Source organism: Lolium rigidum, chromosome 2 (assembly GCF_022539505.1).
Source record: "Lolium rigidum isolate FL_2022 chromosome 2, APGP_CSIRO_Lrig_0.1, whole genome shotgun sequence".
Taxonomy (NCBI): Eukaryota; Viridiplantae; Streptophyta; class Magnoliopsida; order Poales; family Poaceae; genus Lolium; species Lolium rigidum.
The window spans coordinates 58,817,799-58,843,834 of NC_061509.1; the positions used below are offsets into that span (position 1 = coordinate 58,817,799).

The 26,036-nt window shown below is 50.5% G+C and overlaps 3 protein-coding genes across 3 annotated transcripts; all 3 read right to left on the reverse strand.

Moving 5' to 3' along the window:
- Nucleotides 1-13,452: 13,452 nt before the first annotated feature.
- On the reverse strand, nt 13,453-14,079 carry LOC124689787 (protein DMP6-like). Its single transcript, XM_047223257.1, has one exon. It carries the CDS (start codon nt 14,077-14,079, stop codon nt 13,453-13,455), a length of 627 nt encoding a protein of 208 aa, XP_047079213.1.
- Nucleotides 14,080-14,977: 898 nt separating this feature from the next.
- On the reverse strand, nt 14,978-15,723 carry LOC124689788 (putative germin-like protein 2-2). Its single transcript, XM_047223258.1, has 2 exons — nt 15,600-15,723; nt 14,978-15,513 (listed from the first exon to the last, which is right to left on the reverse strand). Exons 1-2 carry the CDS (start codon nt 15,721-15,723, stop codon nt 14,978-14,980), a joined length of 660 nt encoding a protein of 219 aa, XP_047079214.1.
- Nucleotides 15,724-22,228: 6,505 nt separating this feature from the next.
- LOC124686544 (protein GLUTAMINE DUMPER 2-like) lies at nt 22,229-22,924 on the reverse strand. The gene has a single exon (XM_047220474.1). It carries the CDS (start codon nt 22,836-22,838, stop codon nt 22,320-22,322), a length of 519 nt encoding a protein of 172 aa, XP_047076430.1. The 5' UTR covers nt 22,839-22,924; the 3' UTR covers nt 22,229-22,319.
- Nucleotides 22,925-26,036: the final 3,112 nt, after the last annotated feature.

A 26,036-nucleotide genomic window follows, 5' to 3' on the forward strand; every position in this document is an offset into this window, starting at 1 on the left:
CGCAGCACAATTTTATACTAAAAGTAGCAACAACGCAGAACAATTGTAGCAAAGAAGATATACTATTGTAGCATCACAATTTTTTTACGAGATATCCGGTGAGGTCCTTGCAACAACGACGGCAAAGACCAACCTATTCCATGGTAGCCCAGTAACATTGCTTTGCAACATCGATGACACCCGTTCGCGCAGCTCCGGTCACTGTCTATTATAACATCGAGCATCCGATGGCTAGCTTTGTAGCTCTATCCAAAAGCCTTTGCAGCTCCACCCAGTGGCCTTTGTATCAAAATTGTCGGCGGTTTGTATACTTGCGTTTCATAGCACCAATAGCATCGACGCAGCTCCACCGGAAGCATTTGCAGCTCCGCACGGAGGCCTATGTAGCAACGACGTCAACCGTTTGTAGCAACATGACTCTGCAGCTCCACCAATATGGCTGGTAGCACCGCCGGACATGGCCGGTAGCACCACCACAGCCCACAAAGAAGCATATGAATCTTCGCCGCACACCGGTCACGCCGTCACCACCTGAGCCTCGCAGCACCGCCGCGCGCATGATCCTCTTGTAGCAACACCACCGTGAGGAACGGCCATGGCGCTCCGTAGGGACGGCCGGCGACGAGGTCGTTTCGGTTGCAGGAGTTGATGAGGAGGACTTCGGGCCTCCGCCGCAGCCACCATCTCCGTCGATGGCGGGATTCTTGGGAGCCAGGCGCCGCCTCGATCTCCGGCGACAGCGGAGCGTCGCGGCCGCCGCACCGTTCCCAGGCCCTTGTAGCACCGCTAGTGGCGTCCCAATGGCCCACTTGCAGCACTAAGGCTGCGCCGACATCGATGGGCTTGCAACACCGCCACCATGCTCGATGGCAGGCTTGTAGCACATCGGCGGTGCCGACGTCGGCGGCTTGCAACACCGCGGCAGAGCTCGATGGCGGGCTTGCAGCACCTGCGGCCGGTCTTTGCAGCTTAGGTGATGGGGGGTTGCAGCACCATCATCCGGCTTTTGAAGCACCGGCGGCTGTCCTTTGCAGCTCCGGCGACGGGGTTGCAAAGACCGGCGATAGGCCTTTGCAGCTCCGGCGTCTGACCTTGCAGCTCCCGCGACTAGGGGTTGCAGCACCAAGGACCGACCTTTGCAAGTGCTGGTGCCGGGGTTGCAGCTAGTGGGCCAAGCACGATCGCTTGCATCGGACGGGGGCCAGCATGATTCCCGTGGAAAAGGTCTGTGATGGAGGTGTCGGTCGTCACGATGGAGGCGACCGCGCGCGGGGTGGAGGCGGCTGCCGTCGCAGCGGGTGGAGGCTACGCCGTGGGGAATAGAGGTACGCGACCATCACGGGGAAGGAGGCGGCGGCGCGCTCCGTTCGAGGCCGGTGGTCGCGGCGGAAGGGGGCAGTGGCGCGATCCGTCGAGGCCGCCGTCGCGGGGGACAGAGGCGCCGGCGCGCGGGCATGGAGGCGGAGAAAAGAGGAAGCACGGTAGGAGGGCCGGCGACAAACATGGCGGCTCACCGGCGGGATCTCCGTCAGACCGTCCCCATGGCCACAACGAGAAATACAGAGAGAATGCGAGGAGAGACGACCACAGTTGACTCGATCTGGAATGCGGTCGTGGGTGGGGCTCTCGAGCGGATAGGCATCAGTGCTTGGCATAGCTGTCAATTCTCGTCCGCACGATCGCTTGGATCGGACGGGCACAGAGCCGGAGGCTGGCATCGCGGGATCCTCCGGAGGATATCAAGCATTTTCCATAGTAGAAAGTTACTTCTATAGAGCAGCTTTCCCGATCTCTCAAATCACTCTCTGTCGTCTCTACAGTATAGAGTAGTGTCTCTACCTCCATAATCGTGGACAGAGGTACTTTGACCTCTATTCATATCAATGCCAAACTGCCTTCAGTTCTGAAGTCTAAACAAACTCTTACCTACCGATGTGAGCATTATGGTTCTCTGCGTAGGACTCTTTCTTAATTGGGCGACATATTGTTCAGCCTTTTTTGGAGCATTCTGATACTTTCATAAGACATTTTATTATTATCCGTTCTACTATTATGTACCTCGTTTTTGTTGAATAATCTGGTCTGCTCTGAGTTTCAGTTTAGTAGCTAGTGTCAGATTTTCGGTTTGGTCAGTTAGATAGATAGTTAGTATGTCCGCATTTTCAGCTAAGTTTCTGGTATAGTGTCATCAGTGGCGAAGCTAGCATGGTGGAAGGGCAGGGCCAGATTCGGCCCAACCCAAATGTTCTTTATAGAAAATACTGAGAAAAAAGAAAAATCTTGCTGAAGTTAGGTCTGCCTCACTCTAGTAAAGTGGGCTAGATTTGCCACTGGTGGTCAGGTGATGTGACCAATATGCATACTAGGAAATGAGAAGTCTGGTCACACCCTTCCTCTGCAACTTCCCATTTTCTTCACCAACTTAGAGCATCCCCACTCGTTGGCGCTCCCCACGCCCAAATCCGGACGAAACAACCGCCGGATTGGACGAAATTAAGTCGTGGGGAGTACCGTATTTCCAGTCGTCCACCCGGAGTTTGGCGGATAGAGTTTAAATTCAAACAAATCGCCGTCCCGCGCTACAAGTACGGCCAGTTGATCGGCAAAAGGAGCAAAAGGATCAGCCACAGATCGGCGATCGGAGGAAATTACACGGAGACAGGCTCGTCGGCAGTCCCGGCCGGCACGGCGGTGTCCGACGGACCCGCTTCTCACACGCCGTGGCCGAGCGGCCGCGGCGGCCGACGAGGAAGCAGCGGCGGTGGACGTCAAAGCAGCCGCAGGCCGACGAGGTAGATGGTGAGGTAGACGAGGTAGGAGCCGGCGGAGACGACGAAGGACTGGCCGGAGTGGCTCGGAGGATGTCGCTGCGGTGGCCCTGGTACCAATTCCTCGTCTCCTCGTCCATCAGTTCCATATCGCCGCCGCCCATGAGGAACGTCAAGTCTGTGTTCCTCTTCTTCGCCGCCGCCGTCGTCTTCAGCAGGGCGATCCGGACGCCTTGGTTGGCGAGCATCTCCCGCCACCTGCCGTCGAACTTGTCGTTCCTCCCGTCGGCGTGCGACCTCAAGTCGGCCCAAGCACTTGTCGATCGACGCCTGCATCCTGTCGGCGGGATTGTCCGTCCGTTTGAGCTCTTTCAGCTTCTTCTGGCCGAGTTCAGGGCGCCCTTCCGCCGCGCAAGCCGCCGGAGCGTTGGGGTTGTACTACTCGGTCTTGCTCTTCGAGAGGGTCGTGCGAGTTTCCTTCCACTTCTCGCAATTCTCTAGGCGGGCGTAGACGTTGAGGAACTTGAACTGCAGGCCGGTGTCGTCCGTGTACATGTCCAAAGCTCGGCGCAGCTGGGGAAAAAAGAGCACGGCGATACGGGTCAGCTAACGACGATGTACCTCGGTGATGCAGGGTCGACGGAGCATACCTTTTGCTCCAAGTCGTGGCCTCTGATCGGCCGTTTGTCGCACTCCTCCTGTATGCCGTGCCATTTGTTGCACGCCGTCTGCATGATCCCCCAATGGGTGGCCATTGCCTTGTCTCCCCGGTACACGTTCATGTTCGTCTTGTTGAAGTAGGGATCGACGAGTTTGCGCTCCTCGTACGCCTGCTTCACTCGAAGCCGCATGTGTCGAACGACCGATTGGCCCCGATTATGCCGTTCGTGGACACGGTCTTCCAAGCTTCGGCGAGGCACTCCTCTTCCTTCGGCGTCCATTTGATACGCGGTTCGGCAGGCGGCGAGTCCTTCTTCCTCTTCTTCTTCCCCTTCGATAGGTTGGCGGTGGCTTGTCTTGGCTCTTCTTCTTCCTCGTCTTCTTCTTCGACGGCTTGGCTTCCGTCGGCAACATCCTCCCGATGCTCGTTGCGCGCCGCCACAGCGGCCGTCGCCCTCGCCTCCTCTTGTGTGAAGAACCCCGGGCACGCAGCGGCGGCGGCTATGAAAAACCCCGGGCTCGCAGCGGCGGCGGCGGAGCCGAAGGTGATCATCTCGTGGATCTCCTCTTCTTTCGGCGCCGCCATCGCACCGAACGCGAGCGGCCCTCGTCGCAGGGCCGGCGAGGTGCCCTCGAACTGGCCGCCGCCGCCGACGTCAAGCTCGGGCGGCGACGGCGTGGACCTGGACGGTTGGACGTAGGCGCCCTCTTGGAACACGGCAGGCGGCGGCGGCGAGTACAGCGAAGGGGAGAAGGACGACGGGGAACCGGTTGTACCTTGCGTCGGCCATTGGCCGGGGAACATGCTGCCGCCGCTCATGGCCATGCTGATCATCCTCGCTTGTTCGTCCTGGGCCGCCACCGCCGCCCTCTTGGCGGCGGCTCTTTTCACCCTCTCCGCCCTGCCGCTTGTTTCCACCTCGCGCCGTTTCTCGTCCGCTGCCCACTCGGCGTTCGTCATGCCCGGCGGCTTCGTCTTCTTCGCCCGCATCTTCCTCGCCGGCGCCTTCGGCGGCATTGTGGTGGACGAGAAGACGAGGAGGAGAGTGGTGGTGGACGAGAAGACGCCGCCGGGAATTGGAGCTGGAAGACGAGGAGATTGGGGAATTTCGGCGGGAGAGAATGGGGATATGCAAGCAAATTGGAGGGAATGGGGATATGCAAGCAAATTGGAGGGAAAATCGACAGGATTTGGTTTTCCAGTCACCGACTACGCGGGTCCACACGACGTTTCACGCCAAAATCTTTCGTCTGGAGTCCCCGAGCGTGCCTCGGGGGACCGGGGATGGCGTGGGCTCGCCGGATGGATGAAGGCCAAATCCGGACGAAAACGAGGAACCGGGGGCGCGACTGGGCCGAATTTCGCCGTCCGGATGGAAAAAACGTCGCTCGGGGGCCTCGTCGGGGGGACGAGTGGAGATGCTCTTACATCCGTCAAATCCCCTAGCCGCCATATCTTTGTTAACCCGTTGGCGATCGTTCTCGGACGAGGCAGACCCCCTGCCCTCTGATTGTGAGTGTCATTAAGCATCGGACCTCTGCTTGATGTTGCGTAGCCCCATCTTGAGGACGATACAGAGCAAGTTCTGTTGTAATAAACCTGCACTCCTCATTCAGGGTTTTAGGATAGTGCACATGCATCGTTTTTCGTCTCGTCGAGATAAGGCGCTTGCCCGTCTGCGCACGAGGCCGTAGCGATAGGATCGTGCGTTGGCACACCGTAGCTAGTCATTTTCCCCTTCCGATAAGTTAGCTAGATCGAGCCGGAGGAAGTAGTCGTGGGATGGCGCGACAAGATCGGATCCCAGATCGTTTTCCCAACGTGGTTGGACACGTTCTTTACCTTGTATCCCTTATATTCAGTTAAGGAAGAACGAAAAGCTGCAACGCAAAGACGCACAGACAAAACTCTCCTCTTCTTCGTGTTCGATCGAGTGTTAGAGCGAGAAAAACCAGTGTGTGTGCAGGTGTTGGGTACTACATTTGGTATCAGAGCCCTGCCAAATCCAGGAGATGTCGACCTCTGCCGATCGAGCGGCAGCCGCAGCGGCGGCGGCGGAGAAGGCGAAGGGGACACAGGAGGCGAGCGCAGGCGCGAGCAGGACCGATCCGCCGCCAAGGCGTCGCATCTCGGCGTCCCCGACTCCGCGTCGTGGACGGAGCATGATCCGCGGCGGCGAGGTCGTCGTCCGTGAGCGCGTGATCAGGGAGCACTCCGGTAACGCGCAGTATCCCACACCGACCCGCTCAAACTATGCGAGTGGGCAATGGTGATGCGCGTGTACGTGCAGGCCGCCCACCCGTGGGACGTCATCGAATTCGGCGCGGAAGAGGAAGGAGACGATCGCGCTGCTCCGGCCGCCCTGCTCCGGCAGTGCCGCCGAGCTGGTGCGAACCCTCGCCGTCAAGGACTGCGCCCGAACCGCATGGGAAACCATCAAAACCATGCGGCTGGGGAGCGAGCGCGTCCGTGAAGCCAAGGCGCAGACGCGCCGGCGCGAGTGGGAGGAGCTGCGCTTCAAGAGCGGTGAGTCTATTGAGGACTTCTCGATAAGGCTCACCGCCATCGTCAACGACTTGGAGCTGCTGGGCGACCCCGTGGACGAGTACCGCGCCGTGCTCAAGTTTCTCCGGGTGGTGCCAAGGAAGTTTCGCCCGATGGTGATGGCCATCGAGCAGACCGTGGACTTACAGACGCTCACGGTAGAGGACGTTACCGGCCGTTTGATCACGGCCAAGGAAGGCTACGACCTCGACGATGTCAGCGACGGCGTCGGGAAGCTCCTTCTGACGGAGGAGGAGTGGGCTGCGCGCTAGCGTCAGAGCACGCCTGGCGGCAGCGGCGGCAAGCCCGCCCACAAGCCCAAGCCGCACAAGAGCGGCACCTCCGGGAACCACGGAGGTAGCAACGGCGGCGCCCACACCGGTAACAGCGAACGGCGGAAGGGAAACTGCCGCTACTGCGGCAAAGCTGGACATTGGGCCAAGGAATGTCGCAAGGCGAAGCGCGATCGCGAGCAGCAACAGCAGGCCAACCTGGTCCAGGCTGAGGAAGATCAAGCCCCAGCAATGATGATGGCCGTGGTCACCGAGTCGGTGGCCGTGGCGCCACAGGTCGTGTACCTGAACGAGGAGAAGGTAATTCCGGTGCCCTCTCCTGATGGTTTGTGGTATTTCGACACAGGGGCGAGCAGCCACATGACCGGACTCAGGCACGTCTTCGCAACGTTGGATGAGACGGTGTAAGGCACTGTCAGGTTCGGCGATGGCTCCATCGTCGACATCCGCGGGAAAGGATCAGTAATCTTCCGCGGACAGTCTGGTGAGCAGCGCGTCCTCGCCGACGTCTACTACATCCCCAGCCTGCGGAGCAACATCATCTCGCTGGGCCAGCTCGACGAAGGAGGATACAAGGTCGCGATCGCTGGAGGAACGATGACGATCCACGACCCCGTCCAGAACCTGCTCGCCCGTGTCAGGCGCACGGGCAACCGTCTCTACACCGGCATCCTCACCTACGATGCGCCGGTGTGCCTCATGACGAAGAGCGACGACATGTCTTGGAGGTGGCATGCCAGGTTCGGCCACCTGCACTTCCGCGCACTGCACACAATGTCGAGGCGTGGCATGGTGCGCGGCCTCCCAGACATCGCTCGCGTCGAGGCACTGTGCGACGGATGCACACTTGGGAAGCAACATCGAGCGCCGTTCCCAAGTGCATCATCGTACAGAGCGGAGCGCGGCCTCGAGCTGGTGCACACGGACCTCGCGCGGTCCGATCACGCCGGCGACCATCGGAGGAAACCACTACTTCCTCCTCGTTGTCGATGACTACACGCGCTACATGTGGCTGGAGGTCCTGAAGGCCAAAAGCGACGCGTTCCGCCGTTTCGCCAAGATCAAGGCCGCTGCAGAAGCAGCAGGGAGCTGCAAACTCAGGGCTTTCCACTCTGATCGCGGGGGTGAGTTCAACTCCGGGGACTTTCAACAGTTGTGCGACGAGACCGGCATCGTCCACTACACCACCGCGCCTTACTCTCCGCAGCAAAACGGCGTCGTCGAGAGGCGGAATCAGACGGTGGTGGAGATGGCGCGGTGCTTGCTCAAAAGCATGAACGTGCCGCCGCGGTTCTGGGGCGAGGCCGTCAGGACGGCGGTCTACATCTTGAACTGTGCGCTGACGAGGGCCCTGCATGGTGTCACGCCGTACGAGCTGTGGCATGGACGCAAGCCAAACGTGCAGCACCTGCGTGTCTTCGGATGCGTGGCTCACGTGAAGAAGGTTGGGCCAGGGGTGAGCAAGCTGACGGATCGCTCCTCCAAGATGTTGTTCATCGGCTATGAGGAAGGGTCCAAGTGCTATCGTGTCTACGACCCCGTCGCCAACAAGCTCCAGGTATCACGTGACATTGTGTTTGAGGAAAACAGGTCATGGACGTGGGAGGAGAACGGCACGGCCGCGACGCCGCATCCATCGTTCACCGTCACGTACACGCTGGATGACGGCACACTGGAGCTGGACACCGGCGTGGGAGCTGGACGCTCCGTCGCTCCCTCGCCTCCTCGTGCTCACAGCACGAGGCCAAGTACGCCGTCGTCCACACCGCCGTGCACGCCCCCAGTTTCGACACCTCCCTCCAACAGCGTCGCCATCGTGCCATCACCAACACCCGCGGCCAAGGCTGGCATACGCTGGGCCACGCCGCCCGCTGACGATGATGCGTACGACGAGGACACCGGACCTCTACGGTACCGACGTCTCTCGTGCGTGTACGACGACACGGAGAGCGAGCGCATCACCGAGCTTCAAGGAGAGTGCATGCTCACCGCAGAAGAACCTCGGAACATGAACGAGGCAGTCGAGGACGTGGCATGGCGTGCCGCGATGGACGAGGAGATGGCGTCCATCAACGAGAACAAGACTTGGGAGCTGACGACGCTCCCACGCGGCCACAAGGCGATTGGCTTGAAATGGGTGTTCAAGGTCAAGCGCGACGCCGCCGGCAACCTCGTCAAGCACAAAGCACACCTGGTAGCAAAGGGGTATGCCCAGCGACAGGGGGTGGACTTTGAGGAGGTCTTCGCACCGGTGGCAAGGATGGAAACGGTGCGACTCCTGCTCGCGCTGGCAGCTCACTCCAACTGGGAAGTGCACCATATGGACGTAAAATCTGCGTTCTTGAATGGTGACCTCAGTGAGGAGGTGTACGTGCACCAGCCGCCAGGGTACGTCGTCGCCGGAGAAGAAGGTGCAGTATGCGAAGCTGCACAAGGCATTGTACGGGCTTCGTCAGGCACCACGCGCTTGGTATGCAAAGCTTGATGCATCGCTCGTTTCCCTTGGGTTTATTCGCAGCCCATTGGAGCACGCGGTGTATCAGCATGGAGACAACAGCTCGTACCTGCTGATCGGAGTGTACGTCGATGACTTGATCATTACAGGCACTGACGTAGCTGCCATCGTCGAGTTCAAGCAGCAGATGCAGAAGCTCTTCAAGATGAGCGATCTCGGCCTCCTCAGTTACTATCTGGGAATCGAGGTAGCTCAGACAAATGGCCAAATCACACTTTGTCGGAGGAGCTACGCAGAGAAGATCGTGGCAGCAGCTGGACTTGCAAACTGCAACAGCAGCCGCACACCGATGGAAAGCCGTCTGAAACTGAGGAAAGAAGACGGCGCTGCTGAAGCTGACAAGACCCTGTACAGGAGCGTGATTGGGAGCCTGAGATACTTGGTTAACACCAGGCCTGACCTTGCGTTTGCAGTGGGAATTGCGAGCAGATTCATGGAGAATCCAAGTGCAGTTCACTGGAGCATCGTCAAGCAGACCGTCAGGTATGTCCAAGGCACATTGGACCTTGGCTGTAGGTACAAGAAGGGAGAAGGAACTCCAGAGCTCGTGGGTTACAGTGACAGTGATCACGCAGGCGACCAGGACGATCGCAAGAGCACGACTGGAGTAGCTTTCTTCCTCGGCGGCAACCTCATCACATGGTGCTCGCAAAAACAGCCAGTGGTGGCCCTCTCCTCATGCGAGGCAGAGTACATCGCTGCAGGTGCAACGGCGTGTCAGGGAGCTTGGCTCAGTCGCCTGCTTGGGGATCTGATCGGGCGAGCTCCAGCAAAGTTCGAGTTGTTCATCGACAATCTGTCAGCAATTGCTCTATGCAAGAATCCAGTTCATCATGATCGCAGCAAGCACATCGACACTAAGTTCCACTACATCAGAGAAAGGATTGTGAAAGGAGAGCTTGATGTTGATCATGTCCGCACAGAGGAGCAGTTGGCTGACATCCTGACCAAGGCACTGGGATTTGTGCGGTTCATCGAGCTGCGCCGTCTCCTGGGTGACATCAAGGTGCAGGCTTAAGGGGGTGAAGTGTTGTAATAAACCTGCACTCCTCATTCAGGGTTTTAGGATAGTGCACAGACTGTTTTTCAGTTTCGTCAGAATAAGGCGCTTGCCCGTCTGCGCACGAGGCCGTAGCGATAGGATCGTGCGTTGGCACACCGTAGCTAGTCGTTTTCCCCTTCCGATAAGTTAGCTAGATCGAGCTGGAGGAAGTAGTCGTGGGATGGCGCGACAAGATCGGATCCCAGATCGTTTTCCCAACGTGGTTGGACACGTTCTTTACCTTGTATCCCTTATATTCAGTTAAGGAAGAACAGAAAAGCTGCAACGCAGTACGCAGCACAAAACTCTCCTCTTCTTCATGTTCGATCGAGTGTTAGAGCGAGAAAAACCAGTGTGTGTGCAGGTGTTGGCAACTACAAGTTCCACCAAAAAGTGCTAATGAAAACTGTGCAAGCTCACCAGTGTCATGTATCTCCCGAGAAACTTGTCAAAGCTTTGTGGGCCAAGCACGACATCCCCGGCACCATGACGCCCTCGTTGATGGTCTACCATGAGAGGCTCAGAATCCAGAGTCAGTAAACAAGCTGCTCATGGACTTGGACACCGTCAGACGTCAGCTGGTCTCTAGAGGTGATGGCATGGATGCGGGAGATGCCCAGCTTACACGTTCCAAAGATCATCTGCGTTGACATAACCTCCCCCGGTTCATGATTGTGAACACTTCCTCGCTGGATCCAGTGGCGGGAAGGCGGTCTGAATCTGCTCTAATTTCAAGTTTACATAATCTGCTAAATTGTATGTATCTGAAAGTTTTCACGCTACTAATTAATGGTTGTGGTAGGACTGGTTGTACAATTAGTTGTGTGTGTGTCAAATTATGCAATAAATTCATCCTCCAAATGATGGATTTCTAGCGCCAAAGCATTCAAATCATACCATAGATCCATATTACAACACCACAATAGCGGCTGAGTGGTCTCCAAACTACCCGAGTGCCACTGATGATCTTCGGGTTTGTCTACTTCAACCCAATGTGCACTCAGTCCACAACCTCTTTCAATAGGCTAGATCATCCCAGGTGTAGGCTAGTCTTCTATGAGTGGCTTGTCATCACTACCATCCTCAGTTGTACCAGAACTTAAAAGAGTTATACCACTTACCATATGCTTCACCTACTTTCCGTGACACGGCAGTAGAAGGATCATCTGTACCATCTCCAGAGGCATCTCTTTTCTGCTGATAAAACATGTGGTACAAAAATCATGGAATTTTTAGATTTTTGTTGAAATTTAAAAACGAGTTTATGAATTTTTCAAAATACTATGCTCCGTATAGATATACTATGAACATGCATGTGGTCTCACATTTGGTATGCGCAATTTCAAAATGTCAACCAGAGAATGCAAAATAAATAAAACAACTTATATGTCGAATCTTCGTATTTTTTGGGCGAATCATAAGATCTCCATATTTAATTTCGAAAGGGGCCGAAAGTGAACAAGCTAAAATGCCCAGTGGCAGTTCTTATGATATTAAAAGTAGGCCACGAGGTGCAATAAAAACAATTACAATCAATACCACATATATTCATAGTAAGAAATAGTATATGGTAGAGATACACGAGCCGACTACAACGATTACAAAATAAAGTCTAAAAGACACCAACAAATTTTCGAGGTCTTCAAATTTCTTCTTCTTCCAGAACACAATCTTGTACTTCTCTGAAGATAGCCAAAGATAGATAACAAACCATAAACCTGTAAATACCGATGAAGATTCTCCCATAATTTTAATTTGAGCCGCAATGCCAAGGCTGCGTGCACGCGCGCAACCATTAAAGTAGTCATTCAACATCGGCAAGAGTACCAGCGCCAGTATGTCTAGGAATAACAACTGACTAGCCTTGTCGATGTAGATAGGGAACCGAGAGTATGAATCACCATTGTCGGGGACGTAGCAATCGGGGCAAAACCTACAAGGATAATTCTCCTCACGGAAACAACGAGAAAAGATCTAAAACTGATCTGACGAATCGAGATTTGAACGCCCATACCTAGAGGATTGTAATATTTCAACATCACATTGACGTCGGGAAGGAGATCTCATCGTCGAACGAAACCCCGAAGATCAATTGCAGACGATATCCTCTCCATTGGTGGTTTGAAGATCACTTATTGCAAACCGATCTATAAAGAAGGCTGAAGTAGAGGCGGCTGGGTTTTTGAGAGGTGGTGGCTGTCTTTTTCCGTATTGGTGGTACACATGATGCGATGTGTTTTCTAGGTTTCCAAGGTCCACAAGGTGCAATATTTAGTCCTAGTGGGGATTTGTTTTATGGAGAGGAGGGGTCAGGTTGCAATCTCTTTCTGCAAGGGTGGTCCTAAAATACAAGCCCAATTTATTTTTTAGGCAAAATTTAACTAATAATTTGTTCAACAAAATATTACTTGTTATTTAAAAACCAATTCGATATTTGAAGAGATCGGGCGCTGCACCCTCGAGGAAATTTATCTTCCTGGAGGCAGCGAGATGCGGAAATGCTGGAAGAACCTAGAATCGGCATCGTGAGATTAATTGCTCCGATTTCATGTAGAAATTATAGAAACTATACTATTTGTTGTGTATTGATTTGACCCTCACAGAATATATATAGAGGTACAGTAAGGGAAGATACTTGAGTACAAGAAGGTCCTAATCCTATCTCCTAGTCTCAGCCTTTTATCTATTCTAACAACTACTCCGTATGTCCTAATAAACTTATATCATATCAAAATATTTTGCCCGATTTTCTAAATGAAGCTCGCATTCTAACCGATCCCTTTGTAAGCCCGACATTATACAACATGATGCTCCTATTTTATGTCACACCAGCCGAGATGAATTAATCCAGACATAAAAGAACTAACCATGTCAGCTTCGTGTTATCTTTGAATCTCATTTACTAATCCTTAAGCCCTAGCCTATCTCCAAATCATTAATACTACCTCCATTTCAAAGTTTAAGGCTTATTTTATTTTTAGAAAGTCAAACTATGTCAAGTTTGACTAAGCTTTTACTCCCTCTGTTTCTAGATATAAGGTGTATAGTTTTTGGCACGAAAATTAAGAAATACATATGGAGAGAAAATTACACAAGGTTTTGATGGGATTGATCCTGGACAACTGACATGATAAAATAGAGGAGTTTTCAAAAGATAAGGGAACACAAGAAAATCCCTAAAAAAATATCCACACAGGTTATCCAAGGCAATATACCTTATATTTTGGAGTCTTTTCTCAAAAAACTATACACCTTATATCTAAAAATGGAGGGAATACCAAATATCATTAACATGCAAAATACAAAATTGATATCATTAAATAGATAACGAAATATATTTTCGTATAGTATCTACATAATATTATATTTTTTGGTAGATTGTTCTAAAAGTTTGATCAAACTTATTTAGTTTAACTTTTGATAAAAAAATATAAGCTTTAAGCTTTAGGATGGAGTAGTACACAACAATACAATAGAATTATTGGTCCGGTGAAATAAATGCTAGGCGAAAACTAGAAGTCTTATTCGAGTGATCTTACACCATAAGCAATATTTCGGTGGATTCGATAAACCTAGGTCTCCATTTCAAGCAAACTGATGCACGCACATAAAACAGTTACAACATTGATTCAAAACGTGGCTGCGGCGGGGAACCCGATTCCTTGCCGCGTGGAGGGGAACATAGCGAAGAGGAAGCTCCCCGCCGCTCCGGCCGCCATGGGCACCGCCGCAAGCAGCTGCCTGGTGGTGGCGGACTCGACGGGGTAGAAGCACGCCACCACGTTGCTGTCCACCATCGCCACAGACAGGAAAACCACGAACGACAGCACCCCGTGCAGCACGTCCCGCGCGCCAAGCCGATACCTCGTGTCCTGCGGCGCCGGCTGGGCGGCTCCGTCGATGAGGCGAAGGCGGCCGCTGGGCGTGACGAAGCCGTAACGCACGGCGCCCGTCTGGTCGCGGAAGCTGTCGGTGAAGCAGAGGATGAAGCACGAGAAGGCGCAGGCGCCGATGAGGCAGCCAGTGAGCGCGCGGTTGGCGGCCGTGCAGGTGCCGTCGGCAGTGAAGGTCGGCGAGAGGAACTCGAAGGCCAGCACGGCGCCGGTGGGGAGGTGCTTCGCGAGGTCCGCCGTGCTACTCAGAGCCTTGCCCACGACGGTGGTCGTCGTCCGCGTCCGTCCGTCGGCATTGCCGAGCAGCGGGGCCTGCTGCGCCGTCGCCAGGGACTCGGGGTCGCCAGTTGGCCGGGATGCCATGCGTTTGGTGTACTGAGAATTGATCGGTGCCGTGTACGTAGCTTGTCGATCCTTCGATCGGGATATATTGCTCCATTCCAGTAGCACTTGACGTACCATGCGATGGAATCGAATATATTTCACGTGGTAAACTAGGCTTAGTTATGCTTGTACCAACGAACACTCAAGGAACTTTTGTGACTTACCATCTCGGAATTCCTAAATACCGTGTACGATAGCGCAAAGAACCAGATCTATCAGATAAAGTTGCACCTAGAAGCACGTCCAAGAATATAAATTTCAGGTTAAATTACCCGCAACTCATATTTTATCAGAGGTGCTGACCCGACATATCAATTTAAATTCAGTTTGTATGTATCAGAAATTTCTTAAACGTTTTGCCCATCATCACGAGAAAGCATAGACTAACATGTAAGTCAAACCATCAGTAGACCTCACGGAAAGATCTTCTTACCATATCATGAAGTTAGTGCATGACTGCATGTTAATGCAAAGAGGGTGGTAAAATGAAATATTTTTTAGGAGATGGTGGAATAATCTATTTCAACGAGATTCACCAGAGTTCATTTAGAGAGGTCATATGCATGATGAACAAACCCAAAGGTACCATAAGTACGTGTGGGTGTGGGTGGAGTGAAGGGAGAAGAATCAACATCATGAAACATTTAGTACTATCATAAAGAGAAAATACCATAAAGAGCAAATGCAGTACATCATCTAAGAGCAACATGGTCTCACAAAAACAATCAACATTTCGACGCACACACACATCCGCACGCACAAACATACACACGAGAACACAAGGTTCTCAACTTACAACATTATAAAAATGCACTGCATGCGAAACTAAGACAAAATAGGAATCAACTTGACAAACAAACACAGGTAAGTCACTCACTTAGAGCTGAGCCTGGATCCATTCTACCGTATTCTTCTCCACCTGAAAGGCCTTGGCGATAATATCACCCGAGATGGAAGGCTCTGCTCCAAACACTGCATTGGCTACCGTGATCACTCCAGGGTTCTGGCTGCTCAAGGCTGCAATAGCTACCGCGTTGGCTGCGCCTTTGTTGAATTGGTAATGAACAAGGCCCTTAGGGAATACAAACACATCTCCCTTGTTGAGAACTTTAGTGAAGAGCTTGTTCTCGGGGTTCGAGGTCACGAAGCCCACCTCTAGACAACCCTCTATCACAGTCAAGATCTCGGTGGAGCGCGGATGAGTGTGAGGAGGGTTGAGGCCACTAGGTGCATAGTCGATACGAACGAGGGAGATGCCCAGGGTATTTAGCCCACCAATCTGCGCGACGTTGACCGGGGTGACCATAGCGCCTTGCTTGTTGGCCGTGTTGCCGGCAACATGAAGGCCAGAAAAGTAGAAGTCCTCGGCGACAACTTCCTTTGCATCTTTGCAGGCCAAGCCATTGACGCGAACTGCGTGGATAGATGTGGTCATATAAGATAACAAATACAGTAACTAGTTGCTCGATGCATAATTCTTTGTGGACATATTTATGTACCTTGAGACATCTTGTCTGCAACACAGAAGTCTTGGAGAAGACTCGGATCAGAGGCGGTGGCGCCATGAGAGCATGCCAAGGCCAGGAGAGCTGCTGCAAGGAGCAACATACGCATGGCGGCCATATGTATTTCTTCGTTTCTCCGCAGTAGACAGTGTTGAAATTTGCAGGAATGTGGAAGAACGTGTTAGCTAGGCTTAAATGTGTGCTCAGTGCCACGCTTTGAGAGAACGGGTTGGTAGATGTGTGCTGCTTGAAGCTTTAAGAGTGTGATTGGTATTTATAGGGAGACGCTAGCCGATAAGTAGGAGTATGATATTTCGAATATTTACACATCTTCATGTGTCGAGAACAAGTCTTGTGTGATGTGGGCAGCCTGCACAACGCGTGTTTAGTCCTGACAGCCTGCTACGCATATGCATATATCTATATAGGACGGCTGGATCAAACAAAGAGTATACAAGATAGTGTAACAATAAAGTTATGTTTGAACAAGTCACGTGTATATCGGCCGGCCATGACTAGGATCGAACGTCGGCGGATTGGATACTGAATCTCGGAATCATTATGTTCAGACTTACGTAAGCCGATATACGCAACTATACCTGGGCATGTGTCGGGCCGGGCCGGGCCTCGGGCCGGCCCGAGGTAGGCCCGACGCAAAAAAATTCGGCCCAAGCCCGGCCCGGCCCGGCCAAAAACCCACCAAGCCCGCCGGGCCGTCGGGCCGCGGGCCGGGCCGTAGTGTTAAACTCAGTTTTCGGGCTGCCCAGGCCCGGCCCGGCCCGGGTGTCGGGCCAACAATTCTCGGCCCAGGCCCGAGTTTTTCGGGCCGGGTCGGGCCGGGCCGCTCGGGCCGGGCTGCCCATGGCCAGGTATATACGCAACACACAAACTACGACGTGGAGACATCACATTCTAAGTTTTCTTTCAGTTGATAATTTTTTTGTACTCGAAACAATCATTTTGCATTGAGAACACGTCCGACCAAAGCGTTTGCTTAAGCTATCTCTCTAACTCTTAAGTACTATGACCTGAGCCATGGTTGCATGCGCCAAGAGCATGTCCTCCCTCTGTAGCCTAGAATATGAATTGTTTATATTGAGAGATTTTACACCATTGTAGCATGCAGGCTATCTCTAGAATTTTATTTTGGATTTTTTTAAAACTTTAAAACATGAACTATAAGTGTTTGTAAATAAAGAGCTACATGTTGCTCAGCCTCCGTTTCAAGTTTTCCGGTCTGAAATCCCTATATAACAAGTACGGAAATATCTATAAAAAAACCATCTTTTGCTCTACAGACCTTCCACTACACCAAAATTCTGGTTCTTCCAAACCGCAGCATCAACGTTTATCTTGGCGAACCCCCTAGCTGGTGCTATCCATCTCTTCACAATCGGTAAACAACCATTGCTTAGCACTTGGTTCTGCAGTTCCGGATCAATGCCCAGACACTGCAAGCCATTATACACTCCGACAACGAATCGCGCAAGGAGTTAGCTTCACCGCATAGCCCCCATGATGCATTCGTGACCATGTTTCGCCGATGTCTCACATCACCCTTCAGGATTGAGTTCTTCGCCAATCTCCATAGGAGCACTTGTATCTTCGACGTACCTTACCCTTCTGGAGTGAGGTCCAAACTTTCTCCTCTCTCTTCTGGTCTGAAGATGTTGCCTTTCCTTGATTCCTTCCAACCAGGCCTCGCGTCAGCGTTTAGTGTTAACAATCATCCTGTAAGCCGACCTTACTGAACATGGGAATCCCTAAAGTGTGCCCAGTAGCGCGCGGGCACTGCGCCGCCTGAAATTTATCCTGAATGGGCCGGCCCATTAATTCGTGCCCTCGCTTAAAAAGAAGTAGCATTGTTTTTCACTTTTAACATCCGAGCTCTATTCCAGTGGTTGCCAATCCTGTTTAGGACATCTTGACCCGAGTTCGAACCCCAACACCTCCACGGTTTGCAAACCATATTTTCCAAATTTAAAAATAAAAAAACAAACCTGAATTTTTTTTAATTTGAGCAAATTTCAAATCTGAGCAAAAATTAATTCTGGGAAAATTTCGAATCTAAAAAAACTGAACAAAATATAAATCTAAACAAAATTTAAATTTGAGCAAATTTCAAATCTGAGCAAAAAAATAATTCTTAGCAAATTTCGAATCTGAGAAAAAATTAATTTTGAGCAAATTTCAAATCTGAACAAAATTTGGATTTGAGCAAAAAATTATTTAAAATTTGAAAACAAATTCAAATTCAAAAATATTCAAAAATAGAAAAAATAACAAATAAAAACATAAAAATAAAAAAACCGGCGAAAACCGACCAACCAGGAAAGGAGAAAAACAGAAAAAAGAAAAATCCGAATCAAAAGTTCTAGATAGTTCCTAAAATCGGACTAGCAACACATATGGGCCGCGGCCCCGTCGCTCTGGCATGCGTGCAGGCGCTAATACGCCCCGCAGCTGAGCAGAAGATATGGTTTCCACTGAACACCCCGATTCTCTCTTGGTAAAGCAGGAAAAAAAAAATGCAGTCGGTAAAGCCGGAATAGAAACTTCATATGCCGTAGGTAGCCAGCGGGCCAGGCTACCAGCCCAGTCTGGTTATACAGAACAAATCACAAGGAGTCGACCACAGCCACAGGACCGTTGAGCGCACGAATCGCACATATAGCATCACAATGACAAGAATCAGACTTTAATGAGCGGAAATCTGGGCATCCGAAAATTAGTAAAAACGAACGATTGAAAGCATTTTTAGGAGGAAATAATTGAAAGGTTTTGAACACGTTGATTGCAACATGGTTCAATTAGGCTGCCAGATCAGCTCCGGCAACCATAGTGCGATCAAGTTTTGATCTTTTTGTTACACATCAGCTACCAAGTGTTTCACCAGCAGCGAGGTGTCGGGAGTTGACCTCAGATTACTGTTCCACTGCATGAACAGTTGAACTCTCGCCAGATTGGCAACGTTATGACTAGCCCTAATCTGAGACCGCTCCACTTTTACAACATCACTAACTCTCTCATCACTAGACGAGATTCTAAGCTCTAAAATTAAATGAACTAAAAGTGATCTATCTATTGTGTTCTCCTCAACGGCACGAACTAGTTAAGAACAATCTATTTCAACTATGAGTCTATGACTCGTAGTTAGCAATGTTGAAGTGCCAACCTCACTCCTTCCAAACACACCTAAAGTTCGGCCTCCAACGGGCCGCTAAAATGCTCCAGGAAGCGGCACACTGTGAATATTGCATTGCCATGTTCATCACGTCATACCATACCCGCTCCCGCTGCTCCATCGCTCTAACAGTCGTAGTTGGAGGAAAGTACATACGTAGCAAAAGGTTGGAAGAGCAATATTTTATACTAAGGGCATCTCAAGCGGATAGACACAAATGGATCAGCTGGTCTTTTTTGGTCCATGCGAGCAGGAGGCCTAACGCAAACAGACCAACATGAGACCCATTCATAGCCAAAATTTAGGTAGCCAATGCGTCACCACGGACATAACACGTACCGCTCAAGTGTCCCTCTTCTGCCCCCGGGCCCGCCTTCAAGTGGGGCAACGGCCTCTTCGCCTCTTGCACGAGCTAGTTTCACTACGACACCATCAATGGCTCACTTCAACTTTAGCAGCACGTTGGCGGGCAGTATTGGTCTTCAGCGCCATCATCAATGTCGTGGGAGCTTGGAGTCCTAGACAACAATGGGCAAGGTATCTTGGCCGTGTAGGAATCCCAAGAACCGTCGGGTCCTCCGGAGCGAAGCCGAAGAAGTCGTGTCCCTGTCAATGTGGAAGTGGCTCTATCATTCCAGGACGGGGGCAGGTTGGGATGATGTCCACCTCCCGGCGGCTGACACCTTAGGCCATATACTATGTTGAATCGGTTCATTGAAAAAGCTGCCAGGATTTGGAACTGCTCTAGTTTTGTTGCTATGTGTAGCATCACTTCACATGCAGATATGGACCTACAACACAGTGAAAAAATGTGTAAATGTTGTGGCAGGAGCAGGAAAAAATGTTTTCTATGTTGCTATTTTCTTCACTTCTACTCACGAGCAACCTCTCTCTCTCTCATGTCCACTTGAAAACATTACTTTAATAGCCATGAACCGAACCAACATTGTGATGCGCTTTTGTTGTCAGATCTGTTGATGCGATGCTCCACTATGCGTGGAACCGGTTCCAAAGCCTATATGAATCGCTTTGAGACCACATAGTGCATGGTCTTAGTGCACGGAGGTTTTCGATGCCGCTGGTGCCGCGACATAGTCAGGCGCGACTCGAGGAGATCAGACACCACAGGGCCCTCCCGCCTCCTGGTCTGCTTGGGGACCCGCCTACGTCCTCGACTCGTTGATGTGGGGGACACCTGCAGCAACATGAAGTGAGATCTGCGGCGTCGAGCCGGTTACCTCGGCGACGACCAGTATTACTATGACGCTGCACCGCCCATGGGCGTGAAGATATGGAGGACGGGGAGGAGACACCAGTCGCTGAGAGTGAACTCTTCTAGAGCAAGGAGGTCCAGGACGACATCGACAACTACATGGGCTACCTCGCCTACCTAGCGGAGAAGGCCAATGAAGAGGGCATGGAGGACCAGCTCTCCCACATGCTGCCTGGCTTGGACAAGGAGGAGATGTTCAGGCTCGCGGTGAAGCCCTGCGGAATGTAGGAGGTGTTCCGAGCGGCAGGGCCTCGACACGCAGCTTCATGAGTCGACACACGCTTAAAGCTAGACACCAACTACACCAGCTCCCCGGGCGTCGACACCGCTTGCATCGGCTCCCCCTACGCCACCCCTCCCCGCGAGTAGCACGTCGGCACTCTATTATCCATGGGAAATGCCGGTGATCGTGGAGGGTTTCAGCCAATTTATCTTCTACTCCCTCCGTTCCTTTCTATAGTGCCTATAGATTTTTGGCATTTGTTTCACAATATAAGGCTGTAGTTTGGCTTTTTTTCATTTACCCCCTCCACTGGTCAACTCCCACACGACATGCATGAAAAAAATCCATACAAAATAGGAAACAATTAATTGAGATTCCTAATGCATGGTTCCAAGAATTGCTTACATTTAGGAAGCAATATTTTTCTTTCCTTAATTAAACCTGGCTGCACATATATGGAGAGTCAACCAGACAGATTTGTGGGATTTGTTACGGTAAGTTAGGAAGTTACCGATTTCCCTAATTTAGTTTGATCTCCAATCGTTCAGCTAGGGGGTCTTGTGTAAAAAATACTCTTGCGCTAATTTCCGTGCCAAAAATCTGTAGGCACTATAGAAAGGAACGGAGGGAGTATTTTGTATGCTTTTTTATTTCCTTCCGTACTATTAAACTAAAGTAAAATTTTATCCAAAAAATGCGTCTGACCCTAGGCTACCTCGACCAAAACAGTGTGGTCAGAGTGTCAGACTGCCAACTTCATGTTCGCGATCCGACTGGCAGATAGATGAAAACGAATATATTTCATGTTCGAAATGCGTCCGGCCAGCTAATCCTCCAATGTCGACCGGGTTCATAATTCCAAAATTCTCGGATAGCCGGATATGTAGGGATGATAATGGGTACCCATGACCCGCGGACCCGTCGGGTAAAAACCCAATAGAAATACGGGTATGGAACAAAATATTACCCATGGGTTTGTAAACGGGGAAATATCATACCCATCGGGTAGAGCCGGTACGGGTATGGGATTATACAACCCATACCCGTGTACCCATTTACCCATATAAATTTGACAAATGGGCAGCCATAATGTTTTGAACTACTTAATTTTCTCCTAACCGTGCATTCACATTGCTTGGTTGAACCTCACGCTTTTTGATCTGACAATCGCTGGTAGCTGAGTGAGGATTAGACCACTATTTAGGATTTTTTTACCTCCTTTCATATTTTTTGAACAACTTGATATGTTGTAAGCGCGGGTATTTTTTACCCGCGGGTACCCATTTACTCTGCCGGGTGACGGGTATGGAAAAAACTTGTACCCATTAACGGGTATGGGTACGGGTGACGGGTAAGATTGAAGACGACAGGTACGGGTATGGGATGGCTCTACCCGTACCCATACCCTGCGGATGCCATCCTTAGATATGCATGATATGCATGGTCACATGTAGGAGGCGACGGGTCGATGCGGACAAAAGAAAAACGACTGGAGACGGGTCAGCCAAAACCTGTCTTCGGACCCACTGATCATAGCCGCTTCAGGTCTGACCTGCGATTATGGTGCATGTCTTCCTCCATATATAATCTTTTTGGCCAAAAATAACTAATACATGTAAATCTTTTACTCATGGTCTGGCTACGTGCTGCTAGGTGAAATACGTAATCCTCCTGTATTTTTCAACCTCTCAAACTTGAAAAGTATTACTGTAAGAGTTTCCATATGAGCACAGCTTTCAAAATGTTGATTTTCTCCGTAAAATTTGGATTAAACGATATACTCTCTTCATCCTATGAAACATGTCGGACATTTATCAAAATTCTAATGTATCTAGATGCTAGTTAATGTTTACATCTAAATTTAGAAATATCTCAGACATGTTTCATGGTATGGAGGGAACGTGAGAGGTCAATAATTGCCTAGCTATATAATTTACAGTTCCAGAATTAGAAAGCACGGAAATCCCAAAAGAAAAATAACAGAAAATCACAGAGAAAACCTTTCAATGTTAATCGTACTTACTACTTATCCCGCTAGCTAATTACAGAACTAGTACTACTACTAGCTTGCTCACTTCGGCTATGCGCGTCGTCTTCGTAGCCGGCTGGCCGCGTGCCCGCCACGCGGGCACCGGCCATCTTCCTCTCCTCTGACCTGCACGCGGCGCAGCATGCCGTCGCGTCGGCTGCCTGCTCTGCGCCGCCTTCCGCGTCACGGCCCGTCGTCGTCGCCGGCGTGGCCAGGAAAGTCGGATGCTCGTCGCCGGCCATGATGACTACCACGTGCCCCTGCCACTCCCCTGCCAGCCTGGCGACCGAGCGCTTCTCGCCATCGGCTTGGTCGTCACCGCCCTGGCCGGTGAGAGGATCGCCGCCGGAGAGATTCCAGTAGGAGCAGGCCAGGGCGACGAGCGAGAGCGCGATGAGACCTAGCATCGCGGCGAGCCCGCCGAAGAGGTACGGAACCGGCGACTGCCACGGCGAGCGGGGCGCCGCCGCCGAGGAGGCCGCGGCAGGGACGTGGGCCATGGGGTACTCGGCTCCTGGCCTCATGGCACGGGCTGTGTGTTTCAGTGACAGCAGAGTGTCTCTCTGTTGCTTGCGTCTTCTTTTGTTAGCAAGTGACGAAGTGTTCTTTGGGGGTAGTGTGCTCGAACCGATGGTACTACGCGGCAATGGGCGTACTCCTATTTATATATAGACGTCCATGAGCGAAGCTCCTCAAACAGGACATCAGATGGGTGAGAAAATTATTCGCTTTTGATTTTAATGTACGGTTTGTTATTAACTGTATAGTGATGTGTTGTGTTTATCTTATAACCTGCTGATAAAAATTAAGCAAAGTAGGCAAAATCGGGTGTGAATGATATAAGCGCAGAATAAAACGACTAGCTGAATGCTCGTGCGTTGCTACGAAATCATCCTAAATTTAAAATAACTTTCACGTTCCTACGCAACCACCTAGTACATTTAGTTGGGTACTTATGAAGAATTTTGAGTCTCTCTGACAAGGGAAGGTTTGTTGCGATTGCACAACATTTTTGCTATGAGATCTCCGGCGAAGTCTTCGGCAAGCTCCATGTCCAACGGGTAGCGGGGCTATTTATGCTATAGTGAAGCAAAACACAAGATTTCAAGTAAAATTAGACATAGAAGTCGATCTAACGGTCGGGAAAGATTTGATCTAGCAGCCGCGAACCCGAGGGCCGGGAAGTTTTATTCCCCGTTGGATTATCAACATTGCCCTATTTTGATTTTGACTAACCATTTCTTCTCATCTTTTAAGGTTCTGAAATCTGAGATTTAACCAATACTAATAGAACACCCTTCCACTTAAAAAGATATTTCATACAATCAAATGTTGAAATTCTTTGTGTATAATTGTATATTACATTTATAAAAAGCAATATTCTCATCGTTCAACAATATATAGTATAGTTGTCACCAGTAGAGCCGTAGAGGTCCTATGTGAAAGGATTTTTTGTGTTAAAGGGAATATGTTAATATAAGGGAACCAATTACCTCTGTGAAAGGATTAGCGAGCATGGAGCTTTGCCACAAAATATAACAATATAGTACATGCATTAGTAACTGCCCTGTTTTTCCAGTTAAATTTGGAAACAAAACTATAGAGTTCAGTTATTCTTAAGGATTTCGGGGAAGATAGTAAAATTAACGAAATATTATAGATTAACCGGTTACAACAGGAAGTCTGAGACACCAAATTTGTCACCGGATACAAATCGGTCCAAACTTGAGATGATACAGCTCAAGACTACAGAAATGCTAATCGAGTAATTTGTTCTCCGGTCTCCGCCAACGGCAAGATGGCAAGAATATGCAAACCTGCCTAAACATACACCAGCGCGAGCAGGAGGTCAGTTTTCTAGCCAGAGGGGAAGAACGGCAATCCACCATGCTCTGGGGTCCTGCTTGTTTTACTGCTCATTGGTTTGACACTGCCCAACGGCCGAACATGAGGCTGCAGGTTCAGATAGCGCATCTGTACACAACGAGGTTCCGCTCGCGGATCGGCGGGCGTCGCCATGCCGTGTGCGACCTTCGTGCCTCAGATGTTTTATTTGAGGTAGAATTTATTTGACGGCGGCGCGTTCGCCTTCATCTCCAAGGGCTGGCGGGAGGCGCGGGACACGGCGACCGCCGACCTGTCCCTGATGCGGGCGCGCGCCGACCACCTGATCGCGTCGGCGCCCTTCGCGGAGGAGCTGGACCTCGTGCGGAAGCGGATCCAGCCCAAGATTACGGAGCTCAGGAGGCACTGCTCGCTCGAGGGGTGGCCGCCCAGGGCCGGCGCCAGCCTCCGAGTCGACCTCGCGTGCGGGAAAAAAACGGATGGACGGCAGGCTCAGGTCGGCGGGAAAAAAACGGATGGGACGGGAGGTCGGATGCTGCCGGTCTTTTTTATTCGAGTTCGGGACTGTCAACACCCGGATTTTTAAGTCCAGATGCCTATTATGCCATACATCGCAATCCTAGGAATATTGTTGTTGCGAGACATAATAGTTGAATATCATAGAGTCATCATTTATTACAACACATAATCGTCTTACAAAGGTAGATCACATGATCCAATATTACAATAGTAGTTGATCTATCGATCAACGAACATCACAAATAGCGGAGCGAAGTAGTAGTGGCTATCTAATCCACAGGCCAACGCTTGACGTCGGGAGCGGTCCTAGTTGTCGTAGACGTCCTGCTGTCCATCTTCCTCGTACTGCTTGTTCACCTTCATAGTCCGGCCATTTGAATAGCCGGGGACAAAGCCATGAGTACTTTAAAGTACTCGCAAACTAATACTAGTGTAAGCACCATCAATTATAGTAAGGGGATACTAAGCTCTAGGTTTATTTGCATAAAGCCAAGTTTATTTTATAAACATTTAGAAAAGATTCTTCATTTGCTAAACTAACTGAAGTGGGAACATTAGTGTCATTCCCACAACTCCCCTCCATAGTAACCACGCCGAATGAATGCATCCTGGTTACTACTTGGAATATAGATAGGGTTACGGGGAAGCCGAGCAGGCACAAAGTTGTATCAAAATATCAAGAGGAAGGTCGAGCGTACGTTCGCCATTGATTCCTTTTGAAAGGATAGGTGCCTTAATGTTCGTAACATGCCGTAGTGTATCACTCGAACCAAAAGCCGATAACAAATGACCACCTCCAGCAATTGCTATCTTCTTGGGTGTAGAGGGTGTAAGGTTACAGTTGCTTTTAATGGCAAAATTCTAGTCCATGAAGGTATGGGAGCTACCACTGTCCACCAAGGCGGAATAAGATTGGTAGCGGGAAGTGAGAACTCTTTCTTTGCAGTCTTTCTACTCGGTATCGAAACTCGGATCTCTAGTCTGGAGAATGGTATTCCCTCGTTTCCATTCCGGAGCATCTTAATCTTGCTTTTCTATCCTGAATTTCTATGGTATATGGAATTTCTGGTTTCCCTTGGTGCAAATCCAATTATCTAAATTGGAAATAAGAAGCAATTCCCCCATTGGTAGCAAATGGTTATCCATTACGAAATCAGAATTATTAAAAGAAGTCTATGGACTCATATCGATTCTACCCATTTTGAGCCTCCTTTTGGGAATCACAATAGAGGTACTCGTAATTGTGTGGTTAGAAAGAGAAATATCTCTGTTGTGATTCAATTCAAAGTCACCATTCACCTTTTAAATTCAAGTACCAAGTCATATGTCACATTTTTGAAAAGATCCTGATGACGGAA